The 16,827-nt window shown below is 32.4% G+C and overlaps 1 protein-coding gene across 1 annotated transcript in view; it reads right to left on the reverse strand.

The window, feature by feature from the left end:
- LOC118751800 (putative mediator of RNA polymerase II transcription subunit 12) overlaps positions 1–11,369 on the reverse strand; it is a 32,470-nt gene extending 21,101 nt beyond the window's left edge. Inside the window, exon 1 of the mRNA XM_036486612.1 lies at positions 10,971–11,369. Within this exon, the coding sequence (XP_036342505.1) occupies positions 10,971–10,975 (5 nt within the window). The 5' untranslated portion in view covers positions 10,976–11,369. The remainder of the gene's footprint in view (positions 1–10,970) is intronic.
- Positions 11,370–16,827: the final 5,458 nt, after the last annotated feature.

A 16,827-nucleotide genomic window follows, 5' to 3' on the forward strand; every position in this document is an offset into this window, starting at 1 on the left:
TTTTTTGTCCGAAGTTTGAAATGTGGATATATGTGGTGCTGGTTAATATTAACATTAAATAAACAGAAGAAAAAGAGCCAAAATCGGTCAAAAAATATCACTTTCGATGTCACAAGTGTATTTTTAATTTGAGAATTGTAAGTGTTTTACACTTGTACCTAATTGGGCACAACTTGTATCAGCTTACGTCGAGCGCACATTTAGTATATTTAAGACTTTTCTTAGCGGTAATCGAGTGATAATGCTCCGCGAAAACTTCAGTAGTTCAATGTTCAACTCAAACGAAGAAAATTCTCAATCAAGGTACAAATTTTTCTTATAATAAATTATACTGTAGGAACGCAAAAATGACAAACACCCATTCGCTGACGTCACACAATACTTTTGTTTACATTCACTGTTGCCAACTTCGTGCTTTTCGCACCATATTTAGTGGGTATTCAAAACGCGAAATTTTCTGAGTTTGGTGCTTGGCGCCTTTCTTTTTAGTTTGAAGACACCAAATTTGAAAATCTTAAAAAAATGGAAGCAAAATGTATAGCAATCGTCAGTGTGGTAAGCAACTTAACAAAAATTTAAACAAAATCATGGCACAATGACAATCATAAGCGACAACAAAATATGTGGCAGCCCCTTCAATCATACCAGAAGAAATCGACCGTCGTGCAAGAAACATTGATTTTTATTAATTTAAATCGGCATCCTTACAATAAAATTATGTATGCATATGAAGTCCATAAAATACACCAATAAAAATTTGGTGCTTTTTCAAATTCAAAACTGGGCAATACTGCCTTTTGTTCGATGCTTCCTCTTTTTCTTGTCGAGTTCGTCTCGCTCTCTCATTCTGGTATTTGTTGACGTCACGCCCGCTTGCTCTCAGCTAGATTAGCGCAATCTTGTATTCTAGCATTACTGGTACTACATTGTATGGCCATGTATGTTAGAGTGTTAAAAAAAAAATGTTTTTTAGAAATGTAGTTCGGGGCACCTTCCAAAATATTTTCTTTTGCCGAAAGAGGTACTGCCATCACGTTCCTAATGAGTACATACAAGTAATTTTTAAGCAAAAAACAAAACCGACTTCAATTCTCATATAAAAATTTATGATTACCGTTAATTTGTTTGCTAAATTTGCTCAAAAAGTATTACAAGCTTCAGTTGGCATGGCAAAAGTTGCTTAAAAATAACATTAAAGGCGGATTCACTGTTCATGTCCGCACACTTTTTGTTAGTAATTTTACGCGTTCCTTTCCCACTCTGTCTCACTAAGAGCGCGACAAAAATGTGCTGAACACTCTTTGTTCGAATCAAATTGATTTTCATACCCTTTCCGAACGACTTTATGATTCGGGTTGCCGCGTTCTCCTTTGTATGCGTGTACATTGTACATGGCGCATGAGTAACATTCTTTTCTACTCATATTTCAACAAAAAGAAACATTACGCATTTTCGTTAGACCTTTCACAACTTTTTTATTCATGCAACAAGTGAAAAAAAATACTTAAAAACTATTATTTTTTTCATGTTAAAATTTAGATTTTTTTCTTAAAAATTAAAATTTCGGGGAAAATGATCTTATCTAGAGAAACTGAATACAGATTCTAATCTATGACTCAAAGTTAAGTTTACATGTTTCGGTGTTTTTTTGTGTAATTTCAAAACTTGAGATTTTCCCTACAGTTATGACTCTAACGGCACGTTTATCGGCAGTGTATCACGTTATTTTTAGTACTTTTTTCTTAGCTTATTTTGATATTTTTAGCGCCTTTTCTTGCCTATTTCGGAAATTTAGTTTTTTTTACAGGTTTTTAGGTCCTAAAAATCCGTTAGCTGCCATTTAATACCGGGCAAGCATTATTCTCTAATTTCCTTCAAATCCAACTCGCAAAAAACGTGAGTATTTTATAAATCGCTGAAAATTCTTCCAAGTGCTAATTGGGTATATGCCTGACAAGTGGTGAATGGCAACAGACTCTCGCAATTGAGCATAGATCAGTGCGCTGAAACCACTTAAAGGGGCTGCGACAACGCTTTAACGTTTAGGCTACATTCCTAAATGTGATATGATCGGTCGATGGAAAAGTTGAATAGGCGGTGGCGGTGGCGGTGCTGGCGTGTTACGCACGTCTGCAAAATAACTGCGCAATTTTAACAAATACATAAGCAAATATTCACTAACATATACTACTAGGTATTTTTTTTTTTTTTTGAATTGCAATCCAATACGTGCGGCACTTAACATAAAGTGTATTTCATACATTTATAGGTATGACAGTTGTGTTGCAAACATTACCATTATACATATGTACTTAAATATGTATGCACATACATAAATACATGCCCATATATGTATGTAAATATATACAGAATATATATTTACGTACGAATATTTTTACGTGCACCAACAACACAGGATTACAAACGCCATTTTATAGCCCAAACGCAACGAAATCGAGCACAATTGTTGCGTGAACGCAGGTGATCACTTTCAATTGGAAACTAACTGTCAAGCCTGCGCATGCCCATGGATGCTTATGCTCCTGCAATTTAACTATGCACATACATACATACATATGTATGTGTTTGGGTATTCATAATACACATATCTACACTGCAGGCATCTCAGGCGTGACTTGGTCGCCACAATTGCCACCAATTGCCTTCAACTACGTTACAATTTGGCCAATTGGTTTTTGTTAATGCCTTCGACTTTTGCTTTGCATTGTTGTTGTATAATATTTGTTACATCCATACATACATACATATGTATTTATGTGCCTTCGTATTAAATTTCTGTTGATGCTGCTATACCCATATCGCATACCATACTCCATGAAATAATGTAACATTGCAAAATGTGCTATAGCCTAATTTTGTAATTAATTACGAAATGAGTGCAAAACATACATACGCTGTCAATACAGGTATGCATGTATGCACGTAGGTAGTTATTTATATGTATATGTATAGATGGGACAAAATTTCTTTGAACATTACAGAATGTGTGCAATGTTATCGATGTTGACGTTGGCTTCAAACGCGGCGCGATGGCGTTAATTACTACTACTACGCTGATGTGTAACACTTGTCATGCTGCTAGCTGTGTGTATTGGGCTGTGGTCGGTCAGTTTTAAATTTATTGCTCTATTTTATATTTGCCGTCTGGTAGATAGTTATTTAATCGTAAACATGGCGCTCATAAACTACAGTGCGCATATGGACGTGTATAAATATGTAATGATGTGAGTGATGTAACTATGCATTAGCCACTGATGTCTGGTGTTACTGTGTGCAGTCGTATGTATGTACATATGTACATACATATAGTATCTTTGACTTGAGCGTGTTAGCAAAAAGCATGGTCGATGCGGTGATTCTTCAAACCATGCCAACTCCCATAATGTCTTTTCGGTAAAAAATTAAAAAAAAAAAAACTTTTATTGCATTTGTAGAAAGGAATGTGATGCTTAATTTACTGCAAAAGTAGTGGGCAATAAACGTAATTCATGTTAATTATTAATTTTTATGAAACGTGTTTTAATGTAAAAGCATCGGCCAAACCAAGGTTAACCTAATGCTGGTATTCAATAAGTCAGCCTCATCGCAAGCCATCAAATTTTATACTATAAATTAATGACTTATTTTGTGAGTTGAGACGATTTGGGTATTCAATAAGAGAAAGTCACAAAAGTTCACCAAAAGTGTGTGGTGAAAACAAACAGAGACAGTCAGCTGATACCATATATATTTATCTATGCCATTTTGCTCGAGGTGCTTCAACAGTCTCAAGGGCCGAGTGGGGAAAGCACTAGCGGGGCATTTGATAGGGCCAAGAATCGAGTTCTCGGGCAGCGAATTTTTTTTTTTTTTTTTTTTTTTTTTTGTATTATATGTATATGGGCGTTTCCATCGGAAGGTCTACCGCAAAAAAAATATAGTCATATATCTAACGTATTTATGGTCGAATTTGTTTGTTTTTTTTACAATATATACTGCTTATATACAGAAACATTTTTGAAAACCCGTATTTATGGTCCGATTCGGTTTAAATTTGGAGTATGTGGTTGAAACACATAATAAATCATAGATTTCCAAAAAAATTACTGTTATTTGCCTTAAAATTTTGTTTAAAAGCAATCTTACCAAAAATATGACGATGGGGAAAAGTTGCCATGCGACAGTGATTAAAATTAAATTTAAAAAAAGTATTAACCTTTTTTTGGTAAAATCAAAACCATTTTTAAGAGACATCAATGCACAACATTCTAAAACTAGTCACATTGAAATATTGCCTCTGGTTTGTCTGAAATCGGCGTTTGAGTTGGTGGCCGCGAAAACCATATCTGTTTTTGTCCCATGAATTGAATTTTTGTAATTCTCTTGAAAAGGAAAAATTGGCCAAAACCAAATTTAGCTCTAATTATAGGGCTATTTAAGAGCTATAAGTTAAGCCTACTGTCAAAAAAAGGGGGTTAAATTACGGGTTTTTTCAGTTTGAATTTGTACAATGGTCACGTTCGACATAATTGAAATGCCCATATTTTTTCATCCTTAAACATTTATATTTTATTGTTTAAATTTTATTTTTTATTTTTTTATACTAAAATATTTTGGTTTATTTCCTATGGAAATTATTGTTAAAAAATTGTTCCTAAATATTTTTCGTCTGACTTGTTTTGATACTAAAAACGTGAGACAGCTTACTCGTCGTCTTCATAAAAGTCTCAACCTTCGTCCTCATGTTCGTTTGCGTATTCGTGATTGCCTTGCATGTTCTATTGCCTATTTGTATCGTATTCAACATCTTGTTCGTCTTAATGTTAATATTATTTCATACTTTCTAAAAAAAAACTAACATTTATTACAAACCAAAACTTAAATCTAAAAAAAAAATACTTATTTTCCGAGCACAAATCGATGGCTGAGTGGAAGATGGACCTATCTCGGTAGCCAGTTCGAAAACCCCCATTCTTAAAAAATTTTTCAACAACGCCCTATTTCAGAATTTGCTTAAAAACGCCCTCTTTCATAATTCGGTACCAAAATGCCCTATCTCACCACGTTTTCAATGTATTTTCATTTAAGATAGAGCGGTTTTGAATCGAGTTCTGAGATAGTGCATTCTTCAACCAAATTCGGAGATAGGGTGTTTTTCAATACAATTCTGATATATGGCGTTTTTTAATCAAATTTTTAGGTAGGGCAATCTTGAAAAGATTTTTTGAGATAGGTCAATCTTCCACTCAGTCATCGAAATAAAGTTAAAAAATATTGATTATTTTTTCAATCAAAAAAATAAAACTAAAAAGATTAGAATTATTTTTTGAACATTAAATGAAACTCAGTAAATAATCAGTACAAAATATTTTTTAAAATAAATTTTGTAACGTTTACGGTCTTTGGTTGTTACACAAATTGGGGACCTACAGTTTTACGCCGCTTCTGAATGGCAAATTGATTTTACGATTTTTCATGGCAGAAATACACTCGGTGGTTTGAAATTGCAGTGTTTCGACTATAGGGAGGTAGGTGGAAAAAATAGTGAACGTACACCCTGATTTTGCTGAAACGTCACATGTGCACAATTTTTTTTTTTTGGAAAATAAAGAATTATGAAATAAGGTAAACAACACACATTTCCGGAAATTTCTAGAAAATATGCGAACAGTTTCCAAAGGTTTTATAATACTTTCTGAGTTCGCCTAGCCTGATTTTTCGGTCTTGTCAATTGCCAATTGTCTATCTTGCCATATGATATTCGGACAAATTCTTTTTATTTCAGCATTATGCCGTCCTACTAATAAATTCTTAGAACTTAAGAATATTGAGTTTTTATGAAAAAGGCGGCAGAGCAATTTCAACAAAAAACCGTTTTTTTTTTTTTTAGTAGCGATCGCTCCTTTGTAGGCAATGGCAAATCTCCGAGTGTATTTCTGCCATGAAAATAACTTCACAATATAACCATTTGCTATTTGACAAAGCCATGGTCCACACCACAAATCGGAGGAGAAGTTCGGCCAGGCGTAAGCAAATGGGCCAGCGCCAAATACTATTATTTTTATTAAATACAATCTACAGCTCTATGGGCTCACTTCACAATAAATCAATTTTTTTCCTCCATGTATTACACATTTTCCATCACCTTTTGTGCAATATGTGCATTGTCAGTAGACGTGTAAACATTTTTGACCTATTTTCAAATGCAAAAAAAAAAAACCAAAAACATCGTTATGACCAACCAATTTTGCACGCAATTTTGGCATCGAACTGAAGGTCGTTTATTATGAAAAATATTGCAGACATACATAAATTTATCAAAACATACTTGTACATATGTAAATACTTATTGTACTATTTATTTTTTTCAAGATAATTGCTTACGATTGCCGGGTGCAGCAAATTTTGATTGCTAGCCAATATTAATAACGCAACAATCAGGTACCTAACCCAAATGCAAATACATACATACATACATACATACATATGTATTTATTTATATACTCGTATTGTTATGGTTAATGCAAGCGTTCATTGAGTAAAGTTTAATAGATTTTTCTTTAATCTTTGTTATTGAATAGATTAAAGCTGTGTGCGTTTAATGAAAGGGAAACGAATTGCTGGCAATATTAAATTTGAAAATCATAGCATTTATCTGAATTACTAAGTATACAGAGTTTTTAGATAAAAAATGTTTCTTAAATTAATGCAAATTCGTTTTCAGCGTTAATTTTATATTTTTAAGTGATTTATATTGCAATAGATAAATATCAAATCCTTTGAAAAGCTGTCCACAAAAAAAAAAAGTTGCGAATAATAAAATATAGTTTCTTATTTATTGACTCACATTCGAATTGAGTCAAAATATTTCGCTGGGGGTCATAAACTAGACTTAACCATACCTGAGCTCGTGCTAAATGAAGAAAGAATGCGTGACTGTGTATTTTTTGCAACAAATTAGTTACACCTAAATATTGCTCCAAATTTTGCTGGAAAAAAGTTCCTTCGTTTTTTTTTGGTAGAACGTTTGATGGTAGAATTGATAATTATCATTGATATTAACTATTATATAATAGTAAAGCACCAAAATAAGCTCTGTTCTATAGATTAATTTTTATAATTATGTTTGTTAAATTTTTTAGCTAGTATGTATTTAATTTTATTCAAGGCGAAAACCTAACTAAAAACTTTAAAGTCGTTTTTCTTGTATGTTTGCTTTTCTGAGCCATCATTGTTTTTTTTTTAGCAAACGAGCGATGTAATCTGTGGAAATTGTTTGGTGCACCTTATCGAAAACAACGAATTTTAATATAATACACTTTTGTAATGTATTAATTTCTATTATAAAACGTTTCGCTTTTCAACTAAATATTAATAATGAACAAGAGCAGGGACCGAAAATAGATCATCGCAAAATCGTAATTTTTTGTAATATTTTTTTTTTCTGTAAAATTTAATCGTTATTCTCTGCAATATGATCAAAAAATAAAAAGTAAAGGTAAAGATAAAAAAGTTACAGAAAAAAATCAAGAAATACCAATAATTCTTGATCGAAACACTAGAAATCATAAGATAACGGTTAAATTTGATTGGAAAAATAGAAGTATGATTTTAACGGTTAAATAATATTTTATTTTTTATTTTAAAGATCATAACTAACGCTTATATCTTTTTTCGGTCAAAAAACTGTATATTACTGCGAAAAACTCCCGTTTCGCAGTATATCCATTTAAAAATAACAGCATTTTTTTGCAGTAAGGTATATTTTGAAACAGTTTTTCAATAAAATAACGGCATTCCTGGCAGCTATAACTTCTACCGCTTAGACTTTGTTGCTTTTTCCATTTTTCCTAATAAACATAATCGAGGTACAAAGCTCAATAACAATATTAAAATAAAATGTTAATAAGCCACAATAAAACTGGTGAATTTCTCACTTTGTACAAAAATGAGAAAAATTCGAAAAAGGTGCACAGCAACAATTTTCTAGTTTGAAAAGTTACTAATTATGTCCGACAATTTGCTTTGTATGAAAGAAAACAATAACACCATCGACAAAAACGAAAAAAAAAATCAACGCGAATTCTTGCCTATTGAAACTTCCACCTTATTACCAAAAATTAACGGGAATTTTTCAAAAAATTATGAATACAAAGTTCGTTGATTGACAACAATTTTCCTACAAAGATTGAAATGTCGATTCATATGATGTTAGGCACTATATAATTAACTAGACTTTAATATAGAATTTTTTAAGATTAAACAAACGAAAGAAAAAAGTCAAAACTGGGTAAGATGTCGGGTCCCTATTTTTTAACATAACAGTATGTATGTATGTACATATATGGGCAAATCTAAAAACAGGTAACCTTTGTATTATTTATAGGGAATTTACATGAGGCGATTTTTCAGGCGATTTTTAGTTGAAACCAACAATCGCCTGGTGTAAACGGCCTTTCAACTAATCGCTTTCAATGAAGTTGGTCGGCTGCCTACTTTCATTCAACTTTTGGTTCAACTAATCGCCTGTGAAAGTTGAATCAAGTAAATTCCCTATTAGCTTTATTTTCATTGCTATAAACTATATCAAGCTGGTTGCTTTTGGATATAATTCATAGACGTATACTTGAAGCCTCAATAAAAATTTGATGGATGTTTTCATTAAAAAAAAAATATTAAAAACAAGTGAATTTTTTGTGTAATTTTTAAGAGGTGAAAAATTAATAATGTCATCACTTTTGAAGCACACCATATACTAGTTTGAAATTTTCTGGACAATTAGTACTTATGTGTACACTTAATTTTTAGTAGGTAACGAAAGTGTCCCCCAAAAAATAACTAATTGACAAGTAACTCAAAGTGTGTAACTCTACTTTTCACAATTTTCAAAATTTTCGATTTATCGCATATAGTTTTTGAAGCATTTCATTTTAAAAACTTTTTAAGTACGTGTTGTATTCTACAAACAATTAAGAACAATTTGATACCTTTGCAAGAGGTGTGCTTTCAGAATAAACCCACTTTTAAAGATAAAATATTCTGCGATCTTGAGCGCAATTTTTGTTCCAAAAACATCTTAATTGAGGGCACATTTTGAAAATACGTCGAAATGATCTAAATCTTTTTGTAACTACTAGTCCTTACGACGTTACATATACCTGTAAAATGCTTTAAACAAATTCTCTCTAGAAGTGTGTAAAAACTTAAATTCGTCGATCCCATACAATTGATTGTTCAGAGAACTTTTCCAATTAAGCAGGTAAAAATGTAGTATATGTTCACTTTAACATTTGCACGCGTACGATTTATTATTCAGATATAAAGTTAGAGTTATAGTGCAAAAACACATACCAGAGTAATCAGTTGTATTGGAGCTAGTATATGTTAAAGTGAACTTATTTCGATAATCTTAAGGTAATCGTTATGTTCAAAACTTTTGTAAAATAACTTCAAAACATAGTGAAAATTTAATCAAATTTCCAAGTGCCGTCATCTCGAAAACCGGAGCCAATCTGGTAAAACGGGGGATGCCATTTAATTTAAATAGAACGTCCCAATTAAGTGAGTTCAACTTTAAAAATCTCTGCTCAAAATTCACAACTCGCATAGCGTAATTTGAACCCAGCTTATTCTTTTGCTTTCTATTTCAGGTTGGCCCTAGAGACAGAACAACTTAATTCTTTTGGGAGAGCAAAATACCGACCAAATAATTACAAGATACTATGAATTGAATCATATATAAGACAGAGGTGTGGCTACAAATTAAAAAAATTAAAGTTTTTCTTTTGAAAGTGTGCCCATATTTTTATCTTCTGTGAATGAATTGTTACTTTTTACGAATATTATACTACGACTAAATGCTATTTGGGTAATATATGAAAACGCATTTTACAAATAATTAAAACTTTACTTAGAAAACCGTAAAAATACATAATATTTAATATAAAATAATTTCTCTAAGCAAACACTAAAAAAAGAACGCACTACATTTTTCGATTTTCATTTGAAATAAAATGTCTTTCACATTTTTTTTTTAACAAGAAAAAGGGCGGAACGTTGAAAAATTTAGCACAAATTCAATAATACATATTCAAAGTATTCCGCTTTTTAAGACGCTAAACTTAAAATTGCACTTTTTATATTAACTTGGGCCTTAGCCCTTTGCAGTAATTGAAACAAGTTTTTTAATTGTTTAATTTGCAAATATAAATACAAAGTACATTGGTTTTCAGAATTCATCATCCAAGAGCGACGCCATCTATTCAGTCATTTTGAGTCAGCTAATTACAGGCACTAACAAAAAATATTTATTAAATACCTACAAAGAAGTGCAAAATTAGACAAAACGCAGCTTATCTCCAATGTAGGCTGATGCCTAACCGACTGAGAGATTGACAGATAAGCAGCAGATATTTTAGAGTCTGCTTAGATAGCTGACTAAGTGGGCGGGCAGTTCAGGTCATAGACAAGCATCAACACTACCACCAACACTAACATCATCAGCAAGCGTATCTAGCGTATCGACTGCAGCAACGTGCATGTACATATGTATGTATGCATGTACATATGTAGCAACATCAACAGGGAGGGCGCACAACAGCAGCCATGAAGTGAAGACAATAACCGAAAATTAGTAAAAATGCTCTTGGGTCTGTCATGATTCACAAAATCAACGGCAACAATTGACTTTGCAACAACCTCAGACACAATCAAAGTCGCAACCGCAGACATAATCGCGAAATTGTAAAATGTTGCCACTAAGTAAGCCAACTGCAGCCGCAGCGGTTTTGACACTGTAAGCATTGTAGAGACTCTTGGCTATGTGCTCCTGCAGCAGACAAATCACAAAGGAGCCATTGTTTATGAGTATTTGTTCTGGCGTTGCTTTATTCATTTGTTTTTGTTTTTTTTCATTTTTTATTGCCTGCTAGCCTACAAGTTTGTTAACTGAATAAATAATTCACACTTACTGCATTGTTATTTGTGATTTATTCCAACTTTTTTGCGCTGACAAAGGCGAGTGAGTATGCACACAAAAGCAAACCAAAGTATTGGCCTTTTCCGTTCCCTGCAGCAAAGAAGTGTCTTAAAAGAACCGGAACACGTACACTTTGTTTTTAAAAAGCACGTTCTACAATTGTTTACTTCTTTTTTCTTTAGTTAAATTTGCTTCTTTTGAAGTTATTTGCAACAATTTTTCACTGCGAAAATTCACAAATTCTCACTTTTGCTTATTGCTTTAGTTGCACTTGAGTTCACAATGATGGCTTCGTTTGTTGCAGCCCATTAAACCGTTAATACTTTATCTGTTAACGACCGTTAGTTCAGCACTTTTGTTTTCAACGCGCGAGCTCAAATACATAAATGACTTACTTTCTTTGAAAAATTTATATTTTATACCGTAAATTTGCAGAGCGTATTGGCTTGGCGCTTTAAACAAGCTTTGGCGCTTGCGCTCTGGCACTCAATGTTGCGAGTGGAATATTTCGAATACACGTATTGTCAATGGAGTGGCATTTAATAAACGTTGTTGTTGGCTAACTGTTTTCTTCGAGCCGCTCAATGATTGCCTCTCTAAGCGCAACTATTTATTTCGTTGTATTTAGTACTGAAATTTAAAAAGCAGATATACGGCGAGCGTTCACGCTCTTGATTTTGGTTTGAGTGGTTCTCATTTGGTTACTCTTTTAAGTGAGATTATTTGAGATTTCTTATTATTATTATTATTTTTTTTTGTTTTTTTTTTTTTGTTTAAACCGGCTGTTAGTTACTTATGAAATATATGTGAAAAAATTAAACTAATAACTTTAATCATGAAATTAATATATCACTTTATGTTTCCTACTTCCGATCATAATGTAATGGTGTTATGGTTTTAATTTTTGTAAAGCCGATATTCACGCTTAAGCGGGAAATAAATTCTAAACTAATTTTGGACTGCTGTCAAAATAAACCTTGAAATGTGTTGTAATTTGTAAGAATAAGAACTGTATGTACTAAAGCTCTAAGCGTCAAGTGAGTGTTCGTCTTCGGAAGACAAAATCAATGATTCGAGTGTATGTAATTCTATCATAGGAAAGATTTTTATTATAACAGTAGTTTCAGTTACCGGCTTTCTAGTGTTTTTAAAATACTGTTTTATTGGCTCGCTAATATTCAGTACGGAATTCTTAAGAAATTAAAGCGTAGTTACAATTTTCTAAAGTTGTTTTTTTTTTTTGTGGAAAGAGAGCACAAAGCAACCCATGTTTGCGACGGAAATATACGCTCGTGATATATCAGATATCAAAATTCCTTGGACACTACTATTCACACAAACAAAATAATAGTAACTTTGACCGTTTCCGTAGGAGCTGGATACTAAGCTTAAGCAAGAGCGTTTTTTTCTCGTTTTGAAACAGTTTCGATAATTTCCTTAATTAGACATACTAAGGTTCGGCCAGCGGTTGAAATTTAACCACTAAAGTTAAGATTAAATGATGTGAGTTAGGGTGAGGTGAATTAAGGATGAGTTGAGGTGAACTACGAGAAGTTGATGTGAGGCGATTTGAAATGTGGTGTGGTCAGCTGAGGTGAACTTCGTTGAACAATATAACACAACATGGCATAACATAACATAGCATAATCAAACAAAGCATATTAAAAGTATCGTAATATAACATAACATAACGTAACAAACGTAACGAACATAACATAGCATCACATAACATAACATATCATTACATAATATAATATAACATTACATAACGTTATACAAAGTACAATAACATAACATAACATACCAAACCATAACATAACACAACATAGCATAACATAACATAGCATAATATAACACATCATACCATAACATAACATAACATAACATAATATACCATAACATAGCACCGTAACACAACACCATAACATAACATATCTCATTCTTCAGTTTTATCTTTTTCTTTATTTTATGACTTACTCTATCTCTATCGTTTTTTATCTATATGTTTATCTTTATCTTTATATTTATCCTTTCATTTTCATATCTATCTTTTCCTTTACAATTATATTGATCTTTACTTTCATACTTTTTTCATATTCATATGCGCTCCATAATTGTCATTACATTAAGTATTTAAATTTAACTCTTTGTCTCTATCTTTAAGTTTCTTTAATTTTATTTTAATCTTCGCCTTTATCCTTTTCGTCCTCTAAATATTCAACTTTACCTTACTCCTTAAATTAATTAATTAATTTATTTAATTCAGTATGAATATTAAAGCATATGTACATTTAGGGGCATTTTTGCCCTAACCAAGTACATGTATGGCATTTGTATTAGTGTCACTTTTGAATATATCTTTTCGCTTTATATTAAACTTATTTGAAGTTTTAGTAACTCTCTGCCCATCAGCATCAAAATACCTTTCTAACGATACCTAATTGTTTATACCTTAGAAGTATAGTTCAGCCGTAAAAGGGGAGTAAAGAAATTATGTTTGCATATTTTATATATATATATATTTTTTAATTAGCCAATATATCGCCAAGAGTTTGTTGGAAACATCGATCTTGAGTGTGGAAGCTTCGTTAGTTACTTATTATACAGTTCGAGCCTGAAGGTATTATGTTATTGTTACTCTATCATTCTTTGTTTGTGTGGTTTCTGAGAGTAATCCCGCATGGCTCGCTTAAGAGTTTTGGTTGGCATATCGACTACTCGCCCTCCTATGACATCCCTGGTTAAAGGAAGTATGGAAAATCACACGCTTATACACAGAAGAATATTGAGCAATGGGGCGTACTACATATTTGTCAACTTGCAATGGAGAACTTACCGAGCAATCAAACGCTGCTGCCATGTTCTACTAGGCAACTCAACCAATTTTTTCCATTGATAACTGCACACACCATACAACAGCTATTATGATCTTTCAATAATTGTGCATGATTTCATAATATCGATTTTTTATTCACATCATTATATGCTTCATCTGAACCGTTTCAAATATTTTTTAGTTGATAATCTTCCAAGTGAGATTACTTTTTTTTTTTTAAATTAATACAGCTAATTTCATGCTAATCGCTGATATGCTAACTACAATCAATAAACACAGAAGTCAACCAGCTACAACGCTTGCGCGAAGTAATCAAAAGACTTAAGCAACGAACTTGCAGTGAGCGATTTGAGCTCCTGAAAGCACATCGCCACATACGTGTATGTATTTAAAATTAAAATAACATAATTTGAGTTCATCTGCTGGCGACTAGTAGATATTTAAATTTTTTAATCACAATAATTTCTGTAATATATTTTTGCATTATATTGTCTACTTGTATGTATGTATATGTAGTATGTTTGTATATATGCGGGTGGCGTTAAAATACAGGTTTTGCGCAAACAGAAAAAACAAATATGATGTCTGATTGCTTGTATCGCATTTAAGCATCTTCATGTATACATCTATGTACATATGTATATGTATGTACGCCTATTTTCCAGATTTTGCATGTTGATTTTCTCAGCCTTCAGTGGTTTGCCTTTATAAATTTGTATTCGTCTTTTCAACTTTGGGGTTTTTTTTTGCAATGCACATTTATTTTATTACCTACTATTGTTGCGTAGTTGTTGTTATGTAGCGTATTTATTACTGCACAAGGTGTATCATAATAGTTGCATATACATATATACTAGATACATATGAATGTGTGTTTAAACATATATACAGTATTGGCCAATAAAATAGCACCCCCATTTCAAAGTTTATTTATTTATTTTTAAGAATTTTCAATTAAAATATAGTTCATTCTCTAATAATACCTATATAAACCCAAGTTTAAAACTTTGTAGAAAACTACAAAAATAATCGAACAGATTTTCACACAAATTTTAAACTTTTTTCTCAGAAGTGTTAGAATTTTTTTAAGTACACATTTTTACAGTTCATTCAATTTTAGCCTAAGAATGTGCAAGTTTCAAGTGGCTAAAATTACCGTTGATTTTTTAGAATTTTTTTCGGCCGAAGGTGTAGCGGGTTTTTTCCATATGAAAATAGATTGTGTTTATTCGTTATATGGAAGCAAATGCGACAAAAACAATTCTAAAAAATTAATTTTTAGCCACTTGAAAATTACAATACAAAAATTGAATGGGCTACAAAAATGCGTACGCAAAAAAATTTTAGCACTTCTGAAATAAATGTTTGAAATTTGTGTGAAAATTCGCTGCACTTTGGTTAATACGGGTTTCATTAGACGATGAACTGTATGTTAATTGAAAATTCTTAAAAATGATACTATAGATATGGCCAATACTGTAGCTCTCGTTGTGTGTTTGGTTTAAAAAGCCAGTGAAACCACAATTGCATTGATGTTATGCGATACCCTGCGATATTGCCTGCTGCCTCCAGTTTTTTGTATGCATGTAAATACGCGGCATTTGTGTGACTCTAGAGGGGCTAATGAATAGTTGTTTTACTATTTTATTTTTTTGTTTGCTGTGCAGTTGAGTTCTGCTCCCACAACAGCGTCAAATATTACTATCACTATTAAAACTAGTAATTGCATGAAGATGAGCGATATAGCAGCAGGTAGAGAGGTTGCTAGTTCTAAGCTTTTTTTTAAGATAAACCCAGCATAAGGCGCTTGTTAATTAGATAAATGAATAAAAAATATTATAAAATAATTTTAATTTTACCACCACTGCCTCTTATCGCATCCTGCAGTCATTGAACTATCGCTTTTAAATTCGTTTACTTGCAATAATTCTTGCTACGCTTACTATTTACTTGTGCCGTCTACTTTCGCTTTCATTTCACTCAACGGGGCTCATTGAGGCGTGCAGTAGCGCACGTTGCAGTTGCAGAGTCGAGCCGGAATTTTGGTGTTACATTTCTACGCCGCGCGAGATGCTGCTGTAGCGACAGGTGTATTTAGCAATAATCCGGCAGCATTTGCTGCTCGCTCACCATTGTCCATTGCACTTCGCACAGCTGATTTTTGCTGGCATTGTTAGGCGCGTGTTGTTGGCGTGTGCGTGGTAGTGGCGCGTACACTGACCGCAACTGGCAGTTTTAGCATTGCATGCTAGCTTAATATTTTAGTTTGTTCAAATGAAAGCGTTTTTCTTTTTTCTTTTTGTTTAAATAAGTAAAGTAAAGTATTCAACAATTCAATTAAAAGTCAAAGTAATCGCTAACACAATACTACTAAATCTTTTTATAAACATTTTTGTATTGCCCATTTTTTTGCTTTATAAATTTCTAATTATTCAGCAGCATTATTGTGTGCATTGTTTAATAATGTAAATTGCAATAGATCTTTATAAGTGCGCATGATCGCATTTAATTGCCATGACGCATTTAGGAGCATTGTGTGCGAGCATTTTGCTAATTGGAAATCATGACTTATGAATCACAACGAAGCACTTATGCATGCAGCAGCATATTTTTCAATCTATAATCTATATATATGTATAAGAACACCTACGAACTTAATTAGTTAGTATGCAGCTATTTATGTATATAAGTACATACTACATACGCTTACTAATTCATATTCTAGTAGCAGCCATAACTTTTTTGGAACACACTCTCTTTCCCCGCTGGTTACACAAACTCTATGTCGCACAGTGGTACAGCTCCATAAATTTTTTGAAAAAAATTAGAATTGGCATAGAACCTCAATTTTCCGTATTTAACATTTATGGACATAAATCAAGAAAAAAACGAGAAATTTGCGTGATCGATTTATTTTAAAAACTATATTTCCCATATGAACCTAACCTCAAAATCGCCCTAAACCGCGGCAAGAAGCACAATAATGAATATATGACTCTGAAATTTTGTCCAT

The sequence above is a fragment of the Rhagoletis pomonella genome, unplaced genomic scaffold (assembly GCF_013731165.1).
Source record: "Rhagoletis pomonella isolate Grant_MI unplaced genomic scaffold, Rhpom_1.0 Rhpom_scaffold_01001, whole genome shotgun sequence".
NCBI lineage: Eukaryota > Metazoa > Arthropoda > Insecta > Diptera > Tephritidae > Rhagoletis > Rhagoletis pomonella.